We start from the raw sequence: 24,438 nt of genomic DNA, 5'->3' as shown, positions 1-24,438 counted from the left end.
TCATCTTGGCCAAACCCTGTCATGTTTATCTTTTCTGTAACAATAGGTTTGCTCTTCGTGGCTGTGAGTCATCTTTGAGTTGAAGCGATTGCATATTTCAAGGTAAAAGGGGAAAAAAAATCAAGAGCTCTCCACAGAGGACAAGGCCACACCCTTCTGCACATTGTCCGCCAATCAGTGCCCACCTCACTAATCGGCGGACCAATAGGAACGGCCGTTCTTAGTGTGTTCGGTAACTAAGGACCGAATTACAGAGTTCTCCTCAACCGCGTCCATAAAAAGTGTACTGCCGCACGAGGATCTTCCCTAGCAACCGTGGATAAACATGAGTTACTACAGCATAAGGTAAAATAAAACACACATTGCATGTGCGTTTGCGTTTTGTTTGTATCTTCCGTATGGCCCACTCTGGAATGAAAAGCTAGACGCGGTTGTGACCGTTTTGGTTTACCCGAAAAACTTAGACTGTCGCCCACAACTTTTATAAAGGCACCGTTGCGTACAGTGGAGGCTGGGCTGTGGCAGCTAGCGTTAGCTCCCAATGTTAGCTAACACATTCCACAGCTGGCAGAAAAAAAGAAAACACAGATGACAGTCATCGTGTGTAATTTCTCATTTTTGAGGGTATAGTGTTGCTCAGTGAATGCCAAGGTTTTTAGCGAGCGAGCTAACGGTCGTGCTGTCTCGCTGCAAAACCGCTTCACAAATTGCTTAACATTGTAGCTAAACAATGGAAAAGGAGAGAAATGGACCATTAACTTTACCTTTGATTCTACCATAAGTGGCTAATGTGTCTTAATAGTGTTTCGGTATCAGCTACAGCCACAACAAATGTGGAAGAAACGCAGTGGACTTGAATAATAGTGAGCGAACTATCACTATCTAGCTAATAATGTGAAAGCCGATGAATATGTGTCTAGTTGATACACGGAATAACCCGTTGTTCTTTGTTATTTAAACTTCTACGTTGTCTTGCCGTGACAAATTGTTTGTGCGTTTTGACAAGCAATCTCCTGAAGTATTTGCGATCGATGCAATGCAGGTAAAAAAAATAACGACACCGTTTCTTCTGAAATATGAAGGATTGCGTCGTGGTTTGGAATGTAGAACGACTAAACGGGATCCAGCGCCCTGTCTTGTTTAATTACAATGTAATAGGTGATGTGCAGCACAGATCGTGGCACCAACAGTCACGCACTCAGAGAGAGAGAGAGAGAGAGAGAAGCGTAAGGAATAAAATGTTTGCATGTCATGTTTGAGCACGCCTCTGCGTAGCCTTTTTGTGTGTGTGTGTGTGTGTGTGTAGGCATTCCTGTAAGATAGAACATATCCTCACCACCCAAGTGCAATAGATCTGATAAGTAAATGTCACCTGCTAGTAAGTAAATCAGTTAAATGCAAAACATGCAAAAGCCAGAGACTCAACACACGGAATTCACCTCAGCATATTGCACCATAGTGTTTCCTGCAGTTTTCTTCTGATGTCCTTTCTGCTGGTCATGTAAACAAATGTTGTTGCAAAGGGGTTCTTTGTGTGTGTGTGTGTGTGTGTGTGCAAGATAGAAGCTACAGTACACGATTTCAAGCACTTGAGCAGAGGTCTGCTCTCATTTTGCAGGGAGATAGAGATCAAAGTAGCTCCCACCCTTTCCTGTTGCAGTCCAAGTCTGACTATTTGATTTTATTCAGTTTGACAATGACTGTCATTCAAGGCATAGCCACAGTATGCAAACTAGTGTTTATTATAGTTATATAGTTAAATTGCCTGTTGCACTGCATAGCTACAACTATGTGGCTTGCTCTCTGCATGAATATTCTTGGCTAATTTACTTTCTACAACATGAATCCATAACCTGAGTGCAGCCAGTGTTTGTTGGGTCTTGACTTAGAAAATGACTTGACTTACTCACTATCCTGTCTATGCTTTCCCCCAGATGTCTTAAACTATGTTTTTACACTAGAAAAAAACTCTTAGCTTTGTAACTGACTCAGTTTCGTAACGTGAGACTCAGCAATGGGCTCATTCCTGACCGGCAGGCGTACCAGCTGTGATGCACACTGCTCCGTACCAACCCAGACAGTTTCTATTAAAGTTCACAGATGGCTGACTCAGCATTTGTAATGATCAACTTTCAAGTACAGTTAAATAAGGAGCCTTTTCTTGGTGTCTCGTTGCCTTCTTATTAATCTCCCACAAATGTAATAATTGCTGTTAACATCATTATTATTATTATTATTATCCCTAGTAGCAGAGTGCCACTGCAGACTCCAAAGCACCAGGACCTCTTTAATATTCACTCAGATTCTCTTTAACCAGGGACTGCATTGAGTCAATTGGCAGAGTGAAGCAGTTATAAATCCCAGAGTCTGCTTGCAGAGCCGAGACATCTGAGGAGTAACAGTTTTCATAACAGCATCACAAAGGACTGCTTACATGAGTGCAGTGTAGAAAGTGGGGGGCTGATGAAGATCTCTGTTCCTTTGTTGCACTGTACTATCATTGTCAGGTTTAGTAATAGTAATGTAACACATAACCTTAGATGAGAAATAGGACATCTGTACTTTAATGGCAGTGAAAGACCCTCAACGTCAGCGTAGAATCTACGACTGAAAGGTTGCCTTATGATAGTTAACAGTTTCTGAGCTTATTATTGCAGACAACTGAAGACAACAGTATAACCGACTAATACAACAGTCCTCGAACAAGGTCACATAGATCAATAATAAACTAAACAGCCAAATGTATAATGTGTCCGGCCCCCAGGAGGAGTAGATGTATAAAAAGGAATTCAGTACTCGTCTTAGTGGACCATCGTAACACCATCATTGTAAATCAATTGAAAAAATTCTTCACAAAAATGGCGGTTGACCTCTGCAGCTGCAAGCATGGCTTGAGGTTGAGTTGTGATTCACTGTGGTTGTCCAGTGGATTCCAAATACGCAAGGCCCAGCTAGTCAGAGTGATCCAGTCTGCTCCTCACACACTTACACTGACAAAACATCCTTGGTATTTGCAATGGTTTGCACTTTGTCCTTGTTGAGTGCTACAGCATTCCATACACTTCTCCTGTTCTGCTGTATGTCCACGATAAATCTGTGGCGTTAGAGTTAGATTTTGAATTTCCTTTGATCAGTTCTTTCACCATGAGAAGATTCAAACTGCCAAACACTTAAAAGGCAGAAGCCATTTCTTAGAAGCTGCCTAAACAAAGTAAAGCGTCATCGTAGGAGAATCACGAGTGGAGTATTTCCCCAAGAGAAATTGTATTATTATCAACTCTTGTAGCTTATTTCCATCATTTGTTTTGAGCTCAATAATTACTCCCTCTGGTGAATGATTCCCCTGCTTATCATCAGTTGACTTATATGCCATTTTACCGCTGTCTCTCAGGACAAACACACTCTTCATTTTCTCTGTGCTTTCTTTCTCTCGCTCTTGCAGATAGGCACAGAAAAAAAATGATTGGGAGGCTCTGGTTTCCTAGCAACTAAATTGAGGTCCCCACACCGTGTCTGTTTTTAGAAAGGGTGATCTATAGGTTTATTGAGATACCTTTTCAAAACAGCGTGAGCTCTTCAATATTATCATGAGCAACACAGACTGGAATATCTTACTCATGCACTCAAACACAGTGATCCAGTAATGTTGATGTTGCATTAATCCTAAGAAGAGTCTATTTACAGCCCAGTAAATTCCAACTATTGCATATAACTGAGATGCCAGGCAGAATGTGCATCTGTGGTTTGATGTACGTACCCCCCCCCCATGAGTCAGAGGAAATGAGCTGCGACTGATTGCTGAGTCTTTCACAAAGTTACTGGAAAGGAGTCGGGCAGTAAAATAAGGAAACTTAGGTGATATTAAGTAGTCTAGCTGTTTTATTTTTTTTTTTAAAGAAATATTTCCAGCCATTGAGAAAGAGTAACTTCATAACAAACGTAAACTCAAACAGCTTCCCTCTGCACTTATGATGTCCTGCTGGAGTAACTTTGCTGAAGTTCACAGAACATTCAGACTTGGTTTTGTTAATATCTTTGCAACGCTAGCATTTTGGCTCGTCACTTTCATACCTATCTCTAGCCGAATCCCTGTGCATTGCCTGAAGAGTGAAGTCATGGTAACGGCTCCAAGCCTCCCAACCTCAGTCTGCCTCAGCGCTGGTAGCTGTCACTCCCCTGGGTGGGACATTGCTACTCTTTTTTTCAGTGACATAACAGCAGAGATGTTGGAGCCTGCAGGGCTCACTGTTCGGTAGAGCTGCGCAGTAAAACTCGGAGCTCCAGTGTAAATGAAGATTTTTGTGATACGGTAGGTAGAAGAGCCTTGGACTAGCATTCCTGCAGCCGCATCCATGGACACTGTAAAGAATGGGGGATCTCAGCCTGTTTACAGTCGCTGGTCATACAGGTAGCTGCACACACTTCCATATGTTATTATCTTGGCATTATAGCGTTAGGCATCTGTTTGAAAATAGCCTTCCTTGTGTGTTCTCCAAGACTTGCGGTTTATTTGTTCGCGTTAGACAACTGGATCCTGCATTCACACACACACACACACACACACAAAGTGCACTTTTGCTTTAGTTCAGCAAGCTGCAGAGTGGCCTGTGCCAGGACACAGGAGAGTGCCACTATAATGTTTCTTCCAGTCACTGCTCTATCCCTCTGACTAGTTGAATGGCTGCCCTGCAGTCAAAGATGTGCCCCTCGCTCATGTTTCTGCCACCACGTCGTTACTTATTCAGAGCACCAGGCTGTGACTGGGCTGTGTAACCAGAGTTGATGATTTGTGTGTGTGTGTCTGTGTGTGTGTCCAACGTGTTTGTTCTTTTGGATGCCGTTGGCTGCTTTATTGGAGCACTATTATAATTGAGGATATGCTTTGATTATTCATCCAACTGATTACTGAAACAGCTGAAATGACTGGGACTGCCAAATGTGGCATTTTCCTTTGCCACATCTATATACTAATGTAATGGCAGCATCGCCTTTGTAACTCATATATAGTTTTCACCTTTATTAGTCATCAAGTTTGTTAAGGGTTCTGCTCATTTTTGTTCATTGCATTTTAAAATACTTGTGACACTTCTGAAAGGTTTCTCCCTGCATATAAACCTAACGTACCTACCTCTAGATAGCCTAAGCTGCGAAGGGGAAAAACTTTAATAGGGGGACAAAGTGATGCCGAAGAAAGAGAACAGCAGACAACAGTTGCTTTTTGCACACCTCATCCAGCTGTTTCATGTTAAAAGCCATAAGTTATATGGGATTGGTTTGACATTGAGAGTGAAATCAGAGGCTTGATATCAATGTCGTGTCAGTGCGTGAAGCACGTAGCTGAAGTCAAAGCAACCTAATTCAGCATAATAACTGGAAGCAGGGGAATTACAGCCAGCCCGGCTCTGTCCAAAATTTAAAAATCCCCAAAATCTCAGTCAGGGTGAATCTTTTTTGAATAATGAGTACAATAACATAAATATACAAGTTATAATTTGTGGTTTACAGGGAGTTGTGTGGTACAATGTTTTATTAGCACATAAAGGTTGGGCGAAGTAATTGCGCTTTGTTTCAAACAGTGAGGTTTCCAAGTGAGACCATTGTGCTTGTACACCTCAGGGTAGACACAGACATAGTTGTGGCTGATCAGCTTTACATAAGTGAAATATTTAGAAAAGCCCACTAGGTACTGTAGGTGTATGGCTTCACGCTGGGGGAGGGCAGACACTGTGCTTGCCTTCTTTCATTCTTTCGACATGTATTTTGGTATCATTTTTTCTCTCTCTGGAAGCCATGCACTGACCCATAGCGGATTAAGAATTTAATCTTATCCTTCCTCCTTTTATTCTTGATCCCATCTGAGTTGGAAGCTGAATCGCCTTTGGCAGACATTAAGTAATGCTCATTCAACTTCCTTTTTGAAGTGGCAAAAGTAGAAGGCTTTTAATTCAAATGAACAATAGCGAAACAGCGAAGATCCCCCTGGTTAATGCTGTACAATTTCTTAATAGGTTTGATATTGTCTTCTGAAAAGCCACTGGTCACCTCGTCCTCTTCTGCACCCTGAATCAACAGTGGTGTGATGGCGGTTCTCACCATTTCATTACTTATAACATTAAAATCATGTCACATTTTCTCTTTAAAGTCAAATATATTATATTGCACATCTGACTCACTCAAGCCTCAGACCAAATGCTGTCTGAATAAATATTTTGATTCCGATGAGCAGCTCAACAAAAAATTTCACGCCCTCCCTCTGTCAGCCTGTAAATCTTTGCAGTACAGTGCTGAGGCCTCCAATTACAGTGAAGCCCAAGAACCGGCTGCAGGTTTTTAATCAATGCTGGTGGAGGTGCGCTGTTGACAGAGCTGAAGTCTCCATGGTTACCTTGGTCTGACACACAAGGAAGGGACAACGGTGGCGTGTCCTTGTCTTGTCACCCAAGCTGTGACGGACTAATGAAACATTCATCACTCACAGCTTTGATGAGGCAAGTGTGTGTGTGTGTGTGTGTTTGTGCATATGTGAATGTTTCTAAGAACATTTGTGGTAGAAGACATCCTCTAAACCCCCAACAGATTGAAGCGTTTCAGTGTTTGTTGTCTTTTATTCTATGTTGCACCTGTTCTGCAGCTGTCCTCTGTCTTTATCATCAACTCATTTGACCTCATTAGATAATCACCGACCTCCCGAATCCTAACCTCTGTTAGCAGGCTGCAATAGCTTGTTTCATTCAAGCTGCAAATTAATCAGTAAAACATTATAGGAATGTGAAGCATTATTCACGTCCCACAGAGTTGTGATCTCGTTGCTGAACTTGTTTCATACTCTTATTTTCCACATGTGCTGTGCTGCTGGCTCACTTGGTGCCATTTTACCTGAAGACCCTCAAGCTCTGCCAGCTTCTCCTCCAACTCTACAGCAAGGTAGGCAGCAACACACTTCCCCTAACGCACACTCACTTTCCTTTCACAGTTCGGGACGTAAATTATCAGGTCAACGAGGGTGAATTGAATCATTGCCGCTCAACTATTTTAATTAAACATCATCATAAAGTCCAAGGGTAGGTCTTCAAAGGTCTTGTTTTGGCAATCAAACTGCCTCACAAGATGTTTGCACTGCCAAGAATCTTTAAATCATGATTGCTCTCAAGGGTACAACGGGGCCCAATGGGAAATCTAAGTAAAGATTTTACCCAGTTATTTTTCAATTGGTTTGATCATCGGACATAATCACGTCAGTCCGAGACAAACTTTTTTGTAAATATGGCAGTCCTCTGATAAAAGCTCCACTGGTGGAAGTATCCTAATCCACAGGTTTCAGGCTTCTACAACCCCATGCAACAGACTAAGACCAAAGAGTTCGTCTGCACAACTTTCACTCGCCGCCATAAATGACGATCCTGTACGTGTAATTAAAAACTACTATCATATCATCCTCCGCTCTCTAGCCCTTCTCCCTGACACCAGCACCTGTTCTCAGTTGCCATAATGGCCTCCCAGGGGACCCATCTGTTTGCCAGTGTCAACACTGAGTGATACATGGAGAGGGGCTTACGAGTGACATGACACACTGGTGCGAGATGACTAATTCTGACGTAGAATCAACACGATTGTCACTCGAGCCCATGTCGGCTGTTGGGCCGCAGATGATGATGTCAATCGCAAGGCTGTGAGCTTAATAAGAGTGGAAGACGCTTATTAAAGCGTTCTTCTCGGTATAAGTGGGTTTCCAGAACTCATCACCTTTTGACATGCAGTGACGGTGCTTCAGAAATTAGTTCTGATGTCAGCCAGCATCGGGCTCGAGGTCCTTAAGCAGTGTGTGTCATCACCTACACACTAGAGCCGTGAAGAGGATGTGACTGAGGGAGACGGAAATAGGGAGCGAGAACGAGAGCGTCAGATATCTGATGAGCTTACCTGACGGAGAGATAGGCAGTGAGATTTGACGACTCCTCATCCTATACCCTTAATCCGTCTCTAAAAAAAAAAAAAAAAACTCATTTCAGCCCAGTAGAACATGTGATATTTAAAGCTGCACCTGATGGGAAAAGATGAAAGAAACATGAAATGGAGTTAGTGACCCACGCATTACATCAGCCTATGTGACTGACTTGTGTGTGTGTGTGTGTGTGTGTTTGAAAGACAGACAGGAGTAGAGACACAGTAGGTCTCTGATCCAGGCTCAGCCAGTACAGACTCCCGCTGTTGCCCTTCTCTTTCCACACGGTAGCCAAGCAACATGCGCCCAGTCCCTTCAGATAGGTGTCCAGGGTAAATGCCCAGAGGAGCCAGACTGCTAGGCATCATCTCAGCTGGAGCTTTGTCTTCTCTTCTTGAAAAAGAGGCACGCCATGTTTAACCAACAGTCTCACAAGGCCGCTTTCTGGCCTGTAGATTTGTCATTATTCGGTTTTAGCTTGTTACCTGTTTAGGGCTGTTTTAGCAGCTCCGTGGGCTAAATGTTTTCAATTATTGCTAATCTATGCTTTTAAAACTGCCACTTCTGTGACTAAACCTTGTTATTGCCTCATTAGTTTATTTCACAGAAGACCATACAGAATACTAAGTCTTTGTTGCCTGGCATTAATGCAGCAGCAGTGGTGACCCCTACTGGTTTGACCAGGAAAATCAAATTCAGTGCAGATGCTTTTAGAGATGAATGAACTTTTAACCCTTTCTCTTTTTTCTCTGCAGCGGCATTGAGGATGACAGTGCCAGTCTCATGCAGCAGAAGCTGGAAAAACAGGTCAGAAGCCTTCATTCACATATAAACAACTTTTTGATAATTCACACTTTTGTCCTTAAGATTCAAGTCTTTTTTCAGTGCACTTGTAAAGAACAGCTGGTGTAGTTCATAGCTATAATGGTGAAATTTTGGTTTGATTAAGCCTCCTGATTCTTACGTAGACGGTGTTATTGGTGGACAGCTAACCTGTTGTATTTATGAGCACCTGCCAAGAGTTTGCCTGAAAGGGGTCAAATTAAAGGGCTGAGATGACCTTGTGATCTGGTTCTCTGGTGTCACCAAGGGGTGCTGCTGTCGGCAGGAGTTCCTTCAGCATCGCTGCAGTGGTGTGTAATGTAGTGATTAATGTTGTGGGTTTGAAAATCTCCTGTTTTTCACCTGCCCAGACACTTGGAATTTTAATGCTTACTTAGCCCTGAAGCGGAATTGTGTCCTTTTATCCGCCTATTACCTGACATAGCCCTTCGTCTGTCACACATTTGTTCTCTTTTCATCCTTTCCCCCTGAGTCTCGGTGAGACGCTTTATCCCAAAACCTTGCTGAAGAGCTGCAGTGTAGAGCTTTGATTTAAGCTGGAAGCTGTACTCCACTATCTCACACATTAGGCGGAAAGGAACAGGAGGGCCAGATTGGTGAGTTCAAAGAGAGAGAGGGATTTAGTGCAGGATGCCTGGCTTTGTGTGTGTGTGTGTGTGTGTGTGTGTGTGTGTGTGTGTGTGTGTGTGTGTGTGTGTGTGTGTGTGGGTCGTGGTCCCACTGTGGTTCAGTTGTGCAGCACACTTGAGATTCCTCTGTTCTTACATAACTCATGAGGACAAACGTTCATGCCCTCATGCCCAGACGAGGATCACATGCAGGTTATAGAAAACTGATAAACAAATGAATATTAAACAACAAAAGTTAAATGCATCTTTTTACTGTATTTTCACTCTATTCAGTGTTTCCCACCACATTTTCCCATTTTAAATAATATGAAAAGCTTTCGGATAGTAATACTAGAATCACTGGAGCTGTGACCGTATCTCACTGTGAGCGCACCTCACAGCCCCTTCTCACTCTCTCCCTCCCTCTCTCTCTCTCTCTCTCTCTCTCCTTTCTGCTGGAGTGCTAATGACTGCTGATTCAGTTAGCAACGGCGACTGCACGTACACACACACACACACACACACACACACACACAGTCACAGTCACAGTCACACACACTGGCGCTCAGTATTTGCCCGAGACTCAGACCTTTTCCTGTCAGTGGACCACACAGTGCAGAGGAGGTTGTTGGTTTATCAATCGTCAAACTCAGTTCCAGGAGGAGATTGAGGGAGACGGAGTCATGCCCAGCACGAGTGCTGCTCTCTGGGGGAGAACGTAGCTTCATCTGACCTCAAGACAAATGGGACTTGTAATGCGTTTTCCATAGAGATACCTGATAGCACTTGTTCAGGATGTCAATGGAACGGGTTGGTAACTTAATTTTCTTTCTGATACATTTCCTTTTCAGCTGTCTGAGGATGACAGTTTGTATGAGTGATTCATGTGTGTGAGTGTTACCCAGTCTTCCTGTCTTATCTTCTATCTTACTGTTTTTCGATCTGTTTGTCTGAGATAACGAAGAGAATTCTGACACCCTGTAACTTTTGTTGTCAGATTCTTTGCTAAGACACACTTATATACAGATATACAGTATGTCTCCTTAAATCAGATTCATACATTAGTCTACTATTTTTCTCATGTTTTCTCCAATACAGGGAAGAGCCTGAATGAAGTTACATTCCATTCTCTTTGATTATATGAAGAATTAGTCCGGAGTGCAGGCTGACAGCTTAAGAAGGCATTAAACCTCACTTTAATCTCATTTTGAGTCGTTTCTGATGCATTTTCACCTCATCCATCACTAGTCCTCTGTTTTTTCCCCATGTTCACATTTGTTCTTGAAATCTGGCAGTATTTCCATATCAATTAATTAATTTTATTACACTAACTGTAATGATGTTCAGTATGATAATTCTGCTTTATGTTTTATTCATATGTGGCCTTTATTTATAGCCATAAAGCGAGCACACAAGTCCCTGTCCTCTTAACACTGAGTCTTTTGAAATAAATCTAGGTTTAGGTTATAAAGCTCCCAAACAATTGTGCAGGAAAGAACTCATGCATTCACTAATACCATATACTTCTTTTCTGACCTCTTGCTGACCTTCATGTTCATGCTGATGGACTGTACTGTATTTTCCCTTTTGTTTTCAGTGCACTATTTACACCCATGGAGATGGTGTGATTGTGTGGAAATGTCACATCAGTCCACGTTTTCAATAATAGGTCATAACAGTGGTTTGTGCAGCAGCAGCGGTGGTGGTGGGTGTAGCTGTGGTTGTATAGAGGGGAGGAAACCGTGAGACAGATTTGTTGAGACATTTTTTCAGTGTTAGCACAATGACTGATGAGTTATGAAAGCTGTTCAGTGTGGCAAATACGAGACAAGGCCTCCTGGTCTCTTCCAGCTCACTAAACAGCATCACTAAACAGGACTTGTTGTTGTGCATTTGACGCGCTAATTAATGCGCTTGCGTAATGCATCGGCTGCTTTGGCCACAGAGACTGGGGCTCGGGCAAGTGGATTTGCCCTTTCTGAAACTTAAACACAAAACATTACGCTCTGCACCGCATACCTAAAGCATATACCAATTATGTGTAGTCATCAGGCAAAAATAACAGTTAAGGAAAAGGGGAAAAAAGCTTCATGTCATTGATGGCATTTTGCTGGATCCTCAGTAGACCTGCCGCATTTCTTTATCAAATCGTCTAAATATGGAATGTCAGCCATTCTTCAATATACAATAGAGCATAACACCAAATTAGACTCTCTCAGCTCGCATTATTTTGGCTGTTTAGTGAACCCATTCACTGAACTCTGGTTTTGGAATTTTGCCCTTCTTTTTTGGCTCCAGTCTTAGGGTTATTTTTCTGTTATGTGAGTCATCCTGTAGTCACCTGTACCGCTTGTTTGCATTGTCCAAGCAGTGTGGGTGTATATCGCTATACTCATTGTTTGAATAAATCAATTCCAGTTTTCTATACTTTCCAGTTTTTCTATACTTTGACTGGATTTTCAAGGTTGGCATTTCTGTTATGTAAAATCGTCTTATTGAGTCACTTACTCCATCATGTAGCTATGCAAGATCTTGGCTTTGACAGCGGTGTACTGTACTGTCAGCTGACTAAACAGCTTGTCCACTGGGTGTTCAGCCAACTGCTGCATTAGTTCCATTTTCCTGTTGGGCCCACAGAGGGCACTGCTGGAGCAGAAGCAGCGGCGGAAGCGTCAAGAACCTCTAATGGTTCAGCCCAACACAGAAGCTCGGCCCCGGCGCTCCAGGACACGGCGAGGCGAGGAGCAGGCCCCTCTGGTCGAGTCTCAAGTCACTATCACCAACGATGTCATCATGGACGGTGAGGAAAACACTGTCATCCATTCATGTCTATGCAACACACAAAGGTTTTATTTATGTTAGGGCATGTAAAATCAAATAGACTTTTCATAAAAAGTAGGCATTGATGTGCTTCACTGTTGAAGATATCATATAAGGATTACTGCATTGTACACTTGGGCAAAACAAGATTTTGTGTTTGCCATTTGAAGTATTTAGCCACGTTCTTTATAATTTATTTTCACATTTACTTAAAATTATTGTTGTGACAATTAGCACTGTCTCACATAAACTATAACAGTCTGTTGTATATACATCTATATATATATATATATATATATATATATATCTATACAGAGAATAAACACATGTTTAAAGGTTAAAGTGTTGTATTCCATTTATTCAGATTATTGACTATTTCACCAGTGACTATTTGACTATTTTCGCATTTTATTTAAAAACGTGTCATCGAATAGGATCATGCACTAGGACAGAGTTGGGTAAAACTTGATGTCATTCAGACACGAGACAAGAGAGCTGATTACTGTACAGTTATATGGAGAGACCCCACGTTAGAGCATGCATGAGGTACCTAATAGAATCTATTCCAGGCTCTCCTTCAAAAACACCCCAGGCAAATCTTGAGCTAATTAATGTAGTCTAGCTTTTCAGCATATGTGATGACTCAGGTCCAGTAGAACTCAGACAAACTGTTGTACGGTAATTACCCCCCCCTGCTGTAGGTATTGATGGCCCAGCAGCTTTCTTGGGCTCAGAAGCCCCCGATCTGGGAATGAAAATCCAAATCCTGTCAGTGAGCCAGTCCCAGTCCCAGTCCCAGTCCCAGTCCCAGTCCCTGTCCCAGTCCCTGTCCCAGTCCCAGTCCCAGACCCAATTGCTGTCGCAGCCTCAGTCTCAGCCCCAGTCTCCCACTGCCGAGGAACCTGAGAGGGATGGAGACACTGAGACGCTGCTAGAGCCCAAGACGGATATCCATGAATTACTGGAAAAACAAGGTGAGTCCTGGAAGAGCTTAACACTAAATAGACTTAGATTTAAAATATCAGCAACAAGTGTTTACCCCTGAAATATAGATTCACAGACAAAACACAGTGAAAAATACTGTAGATTTATTTGAACAACAGTACAACAATTGCAAAACATTTCTCAAGAAATGAAGTATAATCCAAGTCTGAAGTATCCAGTTGTATCTTTATTAGACTGCTGTGTTTTGAAAATGAAAGTTTATGGTTTAAATATCCTTTGAATTTACTTCATGAAGGATTATTCAAGCACTGATTGTCTTTTATAAGCATTTTAAATCCACAAAGCCAATTGATTGACTTCAGGCCTGCGTTTAGGAACGATATATTCAAATATAATCAAATATCAGCCAGCGTGGGTTCCTGTTAAATTATTTACCTTCCCATCAGTCCCCTGATGCTGTTTTACAAGAACTGGAATAAAAGGGCTAAAGGGTGATGTGCAGTAGTTCTACATTTGAGAGGAGATATGTTCTCCTGAAGCAGGTTTAGAGGAGACATATATAAACAAAAACAATACGGTGTAGTTCTCCTCTTGTTGCCAGTGATGACCAGTGTGCTACTTTACAGTCAGTGTAGTTGTAATTCACTAAAACTCACTCCAGATTAGCAGCCATTGTTAAGCAAAGTCAGACTTTTTGTCATCCTGCAGAATTTTTAAGCACTGCTCCGCTGCAGTATGGTATAGGGATGCAGACAGCGGTTTGATTGATGGGAGCGAGAAGTGGGTCATTTAATAATAGGCCGGGGCATTGTTCATACTGCAGAGCTCATCTATGGCGTTGTTATAGCTGCTGCCACCCACACTCACCAGCCAGCTGGCAGGGATTCATACAGTTTATGGTAGATGAATATTTAGCCCAGAGTGGATTGTGTACTTTTCAGATCCACCTGCTTTTGCACCAACACCAAATTTCTCCATCCTAAAAATACGTCAACTTCCATTTGAAGAGGTGGAGGTTAAAGGCTAAAACAAATGTTCCGCAAATGTCATAGCGTTGGCATTGCAGAGCCACAGCAAAATTTCTGGGCGAAACGATCAAAAGCTGCTCTAGTTATCTTTTTTCCTGGGCTTTAGTGTGACGCGATGCCACAGTAACAAATGTCATTGTCCCTCTCAATAATGCAAAGCCTCATTGTTAATGTCAGCCCAGTTTAGCATAGGAATATGTCCTCAGGACTTCCAGCAGGTATTTTTGGCTCCCTGTCCTTGAATAGTACCTCCACCCCAGAGGAAACAGAAGAAATATGAATTTTGTGGTACATTCATATTTGATCAGCTCTCTCAATCAAGACCTGCATTTCTGGCTGACACTGAGAATTATATTCTTGACGTGCTGTGTGCTAATTATCATCAGGGCATGTGTCTTTTTTTGGGGGTTTATTTAGTAGGTTGTTGGTAAGCCCATTATGAGTCCTCTCTGACTTTTCCAGATGGTTGACTTCATAAGCCAGTGGCTCACACAACTTTGTTCTGTGTTTTAATTGGAGCCCTGGAGTCACTGTTAGAGGGAAGCTAACATTTGCAATCTGTATTTCATGATGGTTCTCTCAGGAATAGCTGCATATCCTGAGTTCATCTCTTGTAAATACCCCAGTGTAAATATTATGTTTGGCTGCGTTGTGTGTCACATTATTATTCTTGCTCAATACTGCACAGGCCTATGCTCTGCTGCCCCTCCTGCTCTCTAACCTGCCAGTGATATGTTTGTCCAGATTGAAGGACGACATGGCAGAATGTCTCTTTTGTATGCCAAGAGGGAAATACTCTGTGTGTGTAAAGAAACAGGCTTCACCAGTAGTGAGCCAAAATTACTTCCATTTATTCACTTCAAAGCTGAAGATTGGATTACAGTGATTAGGGGGACTTGTGCAACATGCTCTATATTTATACCAACAGCATTATTATCATTAATGTCATTTCTGGTCAAGCCATTAATTTACATTACATTTTAATCACAGTTAAACATGTTCCGACTTTACATATCTTTAACGCTGCAAAGATGTGGAGAAACACAATCTCCCCTGTTTACTGAGATCTTTCCACACCAGTGGACCTCTGTCATCCCCTGACAGCGCATTAAAACAGGCTATAGCTGCGTCCTGGCTGATAAATCCAATTATCAATGAAGAGACAGATGTCTCAAGCAGTCTAGACCGGCCGCAGTCAGAAAGGCACATTTTACATCTGCATGACTGCATGGAGCCGTCTCTTCACAAGTACACAGATGCAAAGTCTTGGAGGGACGTCAGCCTCATCTCTTGAGATTAATCTCACCCTTGCAGAAACTGACTTAGAGAAAGATGCATTGTTTGTGACAGGCAGGGATTCAATCAAGGCCACTAGCCAAATGTGACCTTTCTGTAGGGGAAGTTGTAGCAGAGCCGAACTGTATTATCACATTATTCTGTTTGATAGAAAGCAGCTCAGGTTCAGTCAGAAAAAAGAAAATAAGCAGCTGAAAATTTCAGAGGAATATAAAAGAGAGAGATTTTTAACTGTATAATGTGCTATTTTTCTTCATCTATTGCTCAAGTATTGCATCAGATCTTCAGAAATTAGGTGTCATATATAAATGAAAAACTGTGAAATGCACCTAAGGGATGATTTTGCATCAAAATCAAAGACATCAAATGAAGTCTTTGAGATTCTTTTGTAGATGTGAATATACACAGAGCCTCTGGGATTGATTTTCCTCCTGACTTGTGTGAATGAGCTTGCCAGCATAAAACTGTAAAGGCCTTCGTGTATCATTAAAGCTCTCCCACACGTCTCCCTCACCAGGTCTGTCTGGCAGCATGAACTTCGATGAAGCCAGCGAGCACGAGGACGACGCGGAGGAAGAGCGGACACGTTCCCTGTCCCCCAACACAGACGCCACCAGACCCACGTCTGCTGCCAGTGGCAAGGACGTTCCGGTGAGTAGCCCGATAAACGCGCTCGCTGACAAGCTTCGAACACAGACTGCAAAATAGAAAAGCTGTTATTTCAACAAACGTTTGCGTGCTGTGTTCGCTGTACCCAGGAGCTGGTAAGCCCGGGATCACCCACAGCAGACAGCGCACTAATCGACGTGGCCAACCTAGAGGAGTTTGTCTTTCGTCCGGCTCCACGTGGCATCACTGTGAAATGCAGAATCACCCGGGACAAGAAGGGCATGGACCGGGGCCTGTACCCCACCTACTTCATGCACATGGAGAGAGAGGATGGCAAGAGAGTGAGTGGGCTCATGTTACTGAGGGATTATAGAGCTGAAAAATAAATCAACAACTATTTGAATTATCAATAAATCATTTTTTCAATGCATTTTTGAAGAAAACTGTTCTCAAGTTTGTGGATTTAATGCATTTCTTTGTCAGATATTATAGTAAATTGTACATTTTTGGGCTTTTGTACCATTGGAAGGTTAAACCAGGGCTCTGTGGAATTATAATGGCATTTTTAAACAATTTTCAACATTTTATCAACAAAATTATTCATTGAGAAATAGATGGTTAAGCCACACTGAATATAATCATTAGCTGCCCGAAGAAATTGTATATATATGTATAGTACCATACTATAATGCAATCTAAACAGAAACTTTACCAACCCAAATAGTTTATGAAGAGTTACTGAATAAACTACTAGATAATACAGGATGAACCTCACAGGAGTAAGGCATCTGTGTGCAGTACAGATGTAAATAGATTTTTTCTCATTTTCTCTCATTTGTCTCTGGTTCCAGGTGTTTTTGCTGGCAGGAAGGAAGAGAAAGAAGAGTAAGACATCCAACTACCTTATCTCAGTGGATGCCACTGACCTGTCACGAGAGGGGGAGAGCTTCATTGGTAAACTGAGGTAAAAACACACTAATTTTACCTCTGGAATGACCTGTGTCCATGGAGGACTATGTTGTTTCTCCCATTTGCATACCTGAATTCACATCTACAAAGGTCAGAACACAATCTGTCGAAAATCCTCTTTAAAATCTTGCTGGATTAAGTATTTCATGCTCTTTGCTCGTGCTATAAGACTGCAAAACGTCTCATCATAAGTGTGTATTCTATCAGGTCCAACCTCATGGGCACCAAATTCACAGTGTACGACAACGGCACCAATCCCTGCAAAAACCCCGGGGCACTGCTGGAAGAGTGCAACACACGACAGGAACTGGCTGCCATCTGCTATGTGAGTGAATGACACAGACACGCAACAAGTATTCCATACGTCCCAAGTTTGCTCGCAGCGCTAAGTGAAAACGTCCCCGTCACGTTTGGCAGGAAACCAACGTGCTGGGATTCAAAGGACCCCGGAAGATGACTGTAATCATCCCAGGCATGAACATGAACTTTGAAAGAGTCCCTGTGAGGCCTCAAAATGTGAGTGTGACGGTCCTAGAGTCATGTGGTTACTGATATTTGAGTGTTGTCCTAAACAGCACAGTGTTGTTTTAACATGCTCTCTTTACTTTGATGTTATATAGATCATCTTGACTAAAATATACAGTTTGGACTGTGCTGAGCTGGTTACATGACTATGTTTGGTTTACAGGAGCAGGAGAGCCTCCTGAGCCGGTGGCAGAATCACTCGCTGGACAACCTGATCGAGCTGCACAATAAAGCCCCGGTGTGGAACGATGACACCCAGTCCTATGTGCTGAACTTCCACGGCCGCGTCACTCAAGCATCAGTCAAAAACTTTCAAATCGTTCACGACAACGACCGTAAGCATCCCCTCTCCGCTGTCTTTCATAGTAATCCAACTTCACAGCTCTTAATGCTAAAGATGACTAGACAGAAGTAGGTGTTTGTCCTCTTTTCCACTTACTTTCTGCACTCTTCCTGTTTCTAACACACCGTGTGCTTGTTTTGCCGTCTGCCCTAACCCCAGCTGACTACATCGTCATGCAGTTTGGCAGAGTGGCTGAGGATATCTTCACTCTGGACTACAACTATCCCATGTGTGCTCTCCAAGCCTTCGCCATTGGCCTGTCCAGCTTCGACAGCAAATTGGCCTGCGAGTGACCTCACCGTGTTGTCCATGTTATTGCTTCCACGCCGCCACCTTTCCTGTCCTCCCTCGAACCTTTCTCCACGGGGACTACTTGGAGGCCAGCAGCCGCGCTGATTACATCGTCGGGAATCAGTTCACACAGAAGAAGCACAAGACTGTATAATGATACTGATCTACTGTTTTTTTTTCATGCCATTTTAGTGGGGTTATGTCAGTAGCAGTGTAACCGTTTTGTACAGCGTGTGTGAGCACATGTATACAAACTAAAAGGGAAAACACAAAGCAAAACTCAGCACTCTCACCTGTGCCGGAGACATGCGCCGTGGTCAGACATCTGGTGCAAAAGCAAGTGATGTTAAATTCATGACCCCATCATTGTTCGAAGGGCGGTGAGTTTTGTATTAACGACGTACTTTTTCTTGCTTCTGTTGCCTTTAAATTTTATTTCACTCAGTGTTTGTTCTTTTGTGCCGCACTCGTGCCGTGACTCTTAGAATGACGATTGTCGGCTGAGATGTCACAGTTACGTTTGAGAAAGATGGCCTCTCCTGTGGCGCCACCCGCAGGCCAAACGTTAGAGTTATTTGGTAATAAGGAACTGAGGAAAGCAACAATGCAGCAGTCAGTAATAGACATCACAGTCTCGGCACTAACGTGGCTACAGAATTTCAGTCTTGTTTACATCTTTAAATGTGGCTGATCTGCCATCTACTTAGAACTAACATTCTTTTATTATCATGTCATCGTGACTCTTTTTATTGTTGTGTAGAAGGTGCATTATTCAGTAAGGGCCTCTTTTGTTTTTTGTAAATAAGTCATCTTTTTCTTTTGACTGCAGTTGTTCTTCTAGTTGGATAACCGTGAAAATACAAATGCAGAATTGCACATATAAAGAGAAAAGATATACATACTGTATATAAAATACAAAGTAATGCCTTCTTATTTGATCTATTCTTGCCGTCTTTAAGTGTAAAATACTAAATGTCATTTCAGGACACGGAATTTCAAAATAATGGATATACAGAGATATTTTCCTTGGTTCACAGATGCAGAACTTAATCCAGACTTTGCTTGTATGAAAAAAAACGACAAGAACTGTACCGAGTATTTAAGATAAAAGCGACATTTAATTGGAGCCGAGTTTGTACAGCTCATATTTTGTCTATCTCAAAGCCTAAAAAATCTAACCGTCTGTGTCTTTTCACACCTTACCTTTTGAATTATAAGGGAAATCAGTAAGGGATGGAATCTTTTGTCATTATATGTCCTTAATATTTTCTTAATTCAGTGTACTGTACAAAGGACATGTGGAAACACAACTGAAAACGTCCCTATAAACCACATATGTGGAGGGTCATCACTGCTACAGAGCCAACTGTAAATAATCCACAATGACTTTAAAGCAGTCTAATCTGCATCCTTTCCAGGGGTAGATGGAATTGGTGTTTGAAAAGCATGTTTCCTGCACAGAAATCCTCCTCAAAACGCAAACAGATTCAAATACCTGGTTAGTTTTAGCAAATTCATGTTACAAAAGTTTTCAAAATCCCCGTGTGCCAGGAATCTAAATCCTGTTTTATCATTTTTGTGTGCAATGGAGTTTTAAATGAGAAAGAAAAGATTTATTGAAAATATTTTGAAATGTAGATGCTTTTATTACAAGAGATGAAACACATTCCAGTCTGATATTTGTCAAACGTGCAATCGGGTATACGGCTGCATTTTAACAGATGTGGTTGTAACAGAGGATGATCAAACTCCTTTTTATCATGTGAACACACGGAGAGATGAATGTATACGGTGAACAGTTTATTTTCATAAACGTGGCAGATGTCAATTTGTTTCAGAACGCCTTCGAGAGAAAAACGAGTACTTATTTCCATCGATGTTAAAACTGTTTAAATAACCAAAATAAAAGACATTTTGAAAAATAAAGCTTGAGCTACATTTTAATGCCTACACGTCTTCATTGCTGCCCAGTAGAACTTCGCTGCACATAATCTATACACTCTTCATGTTATAAAAGGGAACTGACCTTTGCTGCAACTGCAAGTGATAACTCTGATAGCCTATCAGGTCATCTGACATCTTGGCACCTTCATGTCTGACTGATTAGCATCATCTAACTCCCCTGTCCTCCTTAGAATCAAAGATCAATCTCTTTGGGCAGGTCCTTGTACCTGATGAGGTAGTATGGGTAGCACTGACAGCTATCAAAAACTACAAACATGCTCGGTTTGTCCACGTTGTCTACGCAGGTATCGTACAGGCAGTAGTTCCTGTCGGAGCTGAGCGGCGGCGGCCGGCGGTAGCTGTGCATCCCGAGACTCACCCTCCCCACCAAGACTTTAGCCAGAAACATGTGGCGAACCTCGTCGGGCCCCCACCTGGCTGTGAACGTGTTGGAGAAGGAGGCGGCAGTGGCGAAGTAGGTGCCGAAACCGTGGAACGTTCCGTTGACCCCGGCCATGCGAGGGTCGAAGTTGTTGTGGCAGATGTCCTCCGAGGCCTCTTTGGTCGTGCCATGGAACAGATGTTTCTCCAGAGGTCCCTCAGACTGGGCGTGCTGCTTCTGCATGTACGCCTTGTGCCTGCGATGACAACGCAGACGTGTGTTTTATTGTTCTTGTCTTCTGTACGTTTCCTGCCTCACTATTTTGTCCTGAAACTATCTGTCTGTATTTGTTATCCTTGCTGCCTTTGATATGAGGGATACGGTTGGTCCTAAAAATGATGATGCACATAGAACAAAACAATTGTGATGACTGATTAACAATTGATTTAATTTAATTCATTTATCAAGCAAAAACATCAAATATTTTCTGCCTCCGGGGCTTCAAAAGAAAAGATTTCATCACATTAAGCTCTGGAAAATGATCGATATTGTACCATACTTCACTTTTCTGACATTTTGCATGATTTATCTTTTTATTGGAAAAACAATCCACAGTTCATTAGCTGCAGCTCCAGACATGTAGGTGCTGCATTTTAATGTCAGCTGATCAATAATACATCGATTGTGTGTGGCAAGATCTATATGTGATCTACAGCAGTATGTATGCATACAGTGTTAGCCTGGTTATTTCTAATAGCGAAAGAAGTAGCACAATCCTCAAGTTCAGCTGAAACAGACATTTAGTGGTGGTGTTGGTATGAAAAACTGATTGGATATTAAAACAGAAGAACATATTTTTCTTATTGTCAGACAACCCCATTAAAAGCCGAGACTGTATCAGTGCGCTTCTAAAAACTTTGCCAGCCTGTTTGTGGCTCCTTCATTCACCTTTAAAATCACACATGCATATTTTATTTAATATCTTTTAAAAAAGGCTAAATAGTTTCCTAAAAAGTTGGACACGGTGGCTTTTAACAAACACCACTCAAGCAGGAGTAAAAAGAGCCTTTGTTGGGACTATTTTCAGCCACACATCTGGTGTTCTATTTCCAGCAGCAGAACTTGGTATCACGACACAAAATTGTTCAAAGCAGACTTATTGTTTAAGGTTTTTAGAGAGCAGTTTGACCTTTGGTACTTGTCCCAGTGCAGGAGGTTCTGGACCTGCTGGATGCTGACGACGTCCACCTTGGTCTCCGGCAGGCTCTCAAAGAAGAGGTTCTGGACCCTGCGGTAGGCCTGCGTGCCTGCCGGAACGTCCACCAGGCTGCAGTCCTGCTCCGAGGCCAGACACCACACCGGAGGATACCAGGAGCTGGACTCCTCCAGGGGGTCCACGTCGAAGTTCCCCGGTGGAGGATCGCTGGCAGGCTCGGTGGGCTCAGCCTGGGTTCCTGTCCTGGAGCAGAGTGAGACAGTATTAATGTGATGAAGAGGAGATATGAGGAGACCATTTCAAGAGATTTTTCTTACAAATAGCTTGGCCTTTACCATGCATTTAATATGTGGACATGTTTGGATTATAATCCTGCCTACACTGCTATTTCTGTTCAAAATCCAGGAATAAAATGATAAAAACCAAAGTATTATGACAAAGTATATCTATAACATATTTATGTATATGAGTGAGAAGCTTTCTATTGCTGCTTTAAGACCTCTGAATGACTCCAACCAGTGTAATAAGGATGATACCATAGAGCACAATAAATATGTAGTTAATTCAATCAGAGGTGATGAAACAGAATCGCTGGCTTGCAGGTGAACATCAGAGGAAAGGGGGGCATGCTAATAGCTGCAATGCTCATCTTGTTATTTCATCACATTTTACTGAAATTTTCAGATTTTTTTAGGCTACAAACAAGGTTTTATACTTCATTTGTTAATGAGACAAAACGAAAAGGGGAAGATCCGCGATACAGACTGTAGGTAAGGCTGCATGGAATCAGGGGAGCGGTAGACGGGCCTGCAGCGGACCTCCCTCTTGAACCCCGTGGTGACGTTGGTCTGGGTCATGGTGGCGAAGTTCAGCTTGTAGGCCTGTGAGCCGATGTAGAAGGAGCAACCGGACTCCTTCCCGCTCATGTTCTTTAGGAGCCACGTGGACACGCTCTACGGAAGAACGAACCCGTCACTGATAAATGGCATTAGGTGGAATTTACGGTAACAAAATGAGTGGTTTTTGAGATAAAACTAGATCAAAAGAACGATGCTAAAGGAGCGATTAAGGGGAATGAAGATATAAAAGGAGGAACATGTCACCGTGTTGTACTCTTCCCAGTTGAAATCCTTCCGCCAGTAGATTTTCCATTTGCTGGGAAAGTAAGGGTTCCTGACCAGACTGTCAGAATTGGTCAGTCGCCTGACCCCGTCATACCTCGATATGTAGTCCAACTGCATCGAGTCAAAGTCCAGAGTGAAGTGGTCGTGCCTAAGAACAGTGTTGTGTGTTTAATTCAGGGAAAACCGGACAAAAGATAGACAAAGAAACCAAAAATACTAACTTTTTGTTCATTTTCTGAGATATCCATCATGTAAAAAGCAGAATTTAAGAGCAGAAAATATCTAATCTTCTAATAGCAACACTCAGTAAGGCTAAAACCTGACCTGAACCCAGTTCTACCCTCTAACTCACCCATCCTTGATGCAAATGTTGTCTTGGCTGACGTCACAGTAGATCCTCTCCAGCAGGACCTGAGAACGAGGCGGGATGTCGACCCACTGGTGGGTCATCATGCACCTCAGCTGCCAGTGAAACGGGTGGGGAGTGTGGTGCATCTTACACTTCTTCACCGCACGACACCACCCCAAGAGGAACTTGTCGCAGATGCGGGTGTCGGAGGAGCTCTTCGTGTGGAACGGAGATGGGTCCGGCGCTATGGATGGGGGTGGCGGCTTATTAAGGGTGGCTGTTGGGGTTTGGATGGTGGGTAGGAGCTCATTCTTGGTAGGGGTGCTGCACTGAAGGGCGGGCTGTGGTTGGGTGATGATGACAGGCAGGGGAACGATGAGGGAGGTGGATGGGTTAGGGCTCGGCCGTGGTTGGGTCTCGTTTGGAGAGAAGGTGAGCAGGAGGCAGGAGGCGTTCTGGGAGGCGCCGTGCTGCTGGGTGACGGACTGGATGACCACCTGAGGCTGCTGGAGACCGGAAGAGGGCGCTGGGATCTGCACCACGCTGGACGTGCTTTCCCTGCGGCAGGAAGTTGGGGTCATGCCTTGCTTGGGGGAGACGGGGGTCAAACGAACACTGACGCTGTAGGGGTGGACGGTCCAGGCGATGTCGAGCTGCTGGGACCTGATGGCCTCCCACACTGGGAGGCTGGTGTTGGTGTCAGCTGGGATCTCCAGCAGGAGGAGAGATGGGCTCAGGAGGGTGACTTTGGAGAAGTTGGACCTTTGCTCTGAAAATAAAACATTGTCCAACTTTCTCTTTGTTCCTCTGGTGGATGAAACTTTCGACATCTTGGACCTCCTGCAGAAAAACATCATCTTTAGGTTGACCTGAACACACTGATTTTACCAGTGCAATACAGTTATAAACGTTAGCAGCCACAGAATCAAACTACCTGAAGTTGTTTGAAGATGAAATGTGTTCTTGTTCTCGGTGGCTCTAGTAAGACTGAAGGTCACAATTTATGCAAACGTGACTCCACTCAACTTCTGACTAAGTTCAAAGCCTTCACGTTTTATCAAAAACACTTTTTAGCTGTTAGCTACAAGCGCTGTTCACATTAGCTACGACATGCTAATAAACAAGCTAGTTTAACAAGCTGATAGCCGGCTAACTTTTCAGTAGAAGAAGAAGAAGAAGAAGAAACAATGTCGACGTAGCAAAG

General features: G+C 42.9%; 2 protein-coding genes across 2 annotated transcripts; one reads left to right on the top strand and one right to left on the bottom strand.

The window, feature by feature from the left end:
• The first annotated feature begins 269 nt into the window (after positions 1-269).
• On the top strand, positions 270-19,179 carry tulp3 (TUB like protein 3). The gene is made up of 12 exons (XM_070853863.1): positions 270-345; positions 6,883-6,924; positions 8,698-8,749; positions 12,031-12,193; positions 12,915-13,187; positions 16,000-16,133; positions 16,241-16,432; positions 16,943-17,055; positions 17,268-17,385; positions 17,478-17,576; positions 17,749-17,920; positions 18,088-19,179. Exons 1-12 carry the CDS (start codon positions 326-328, stop codon positions 18,219-18,221), a joined length of 1,512 nt encoding a protein of 503 aa, XP_070709964.1. The 5' UTR covers positions 270-325; the 3' UTR covers positions 18,222-19,179.
• Positions 19,180-20,356: 1,177 nt separating this feature from the next.
• On the bottom strand, positions 20,357-24,064 carry LOC139222260 (protein mono-ADP-ribosyltransferase TIPARP-like). The gene is made up of 5 exons (XM_070854233.1): positions 23,238-24,064; positions 22,865-23,033; positions 22,527-22,714; positions 21,735-22,004; positions 20,357-20,801 (listed from the first exon to the last, which is right to left on the bottom strand). The coding sequence occupies exons 1-5, from the start codon at positions 24,062-24,064 to the stop codon at positions 20,357-20,359; spliced, it is 1,899 nt and encodes a 632-aa protein (XP_070710334.1).
• Positions 24,065-24,438: the final 374 nt, after the last annotated feature.

This window comes from Pempheris klunzingeri, chromosome 22 (genome assembly GCF_042242105.1).
Source record: "Pempheris klunzingeri isolate RE-2024b chromosome 22, fPemKlu1.hap1, whole genome shotgun sequence".
Lineage (NCBI taxonomy): Eukaryota > Metazoa > Chordata > Actinopteri > Acropomatiformes > Pempheridae > Pempheris > Pempheris klunzingeri.
Note: the sequence above shows the minus strand (reverse complement) of the source record. Positions and strands in the feature narration are given on the sequence as shown.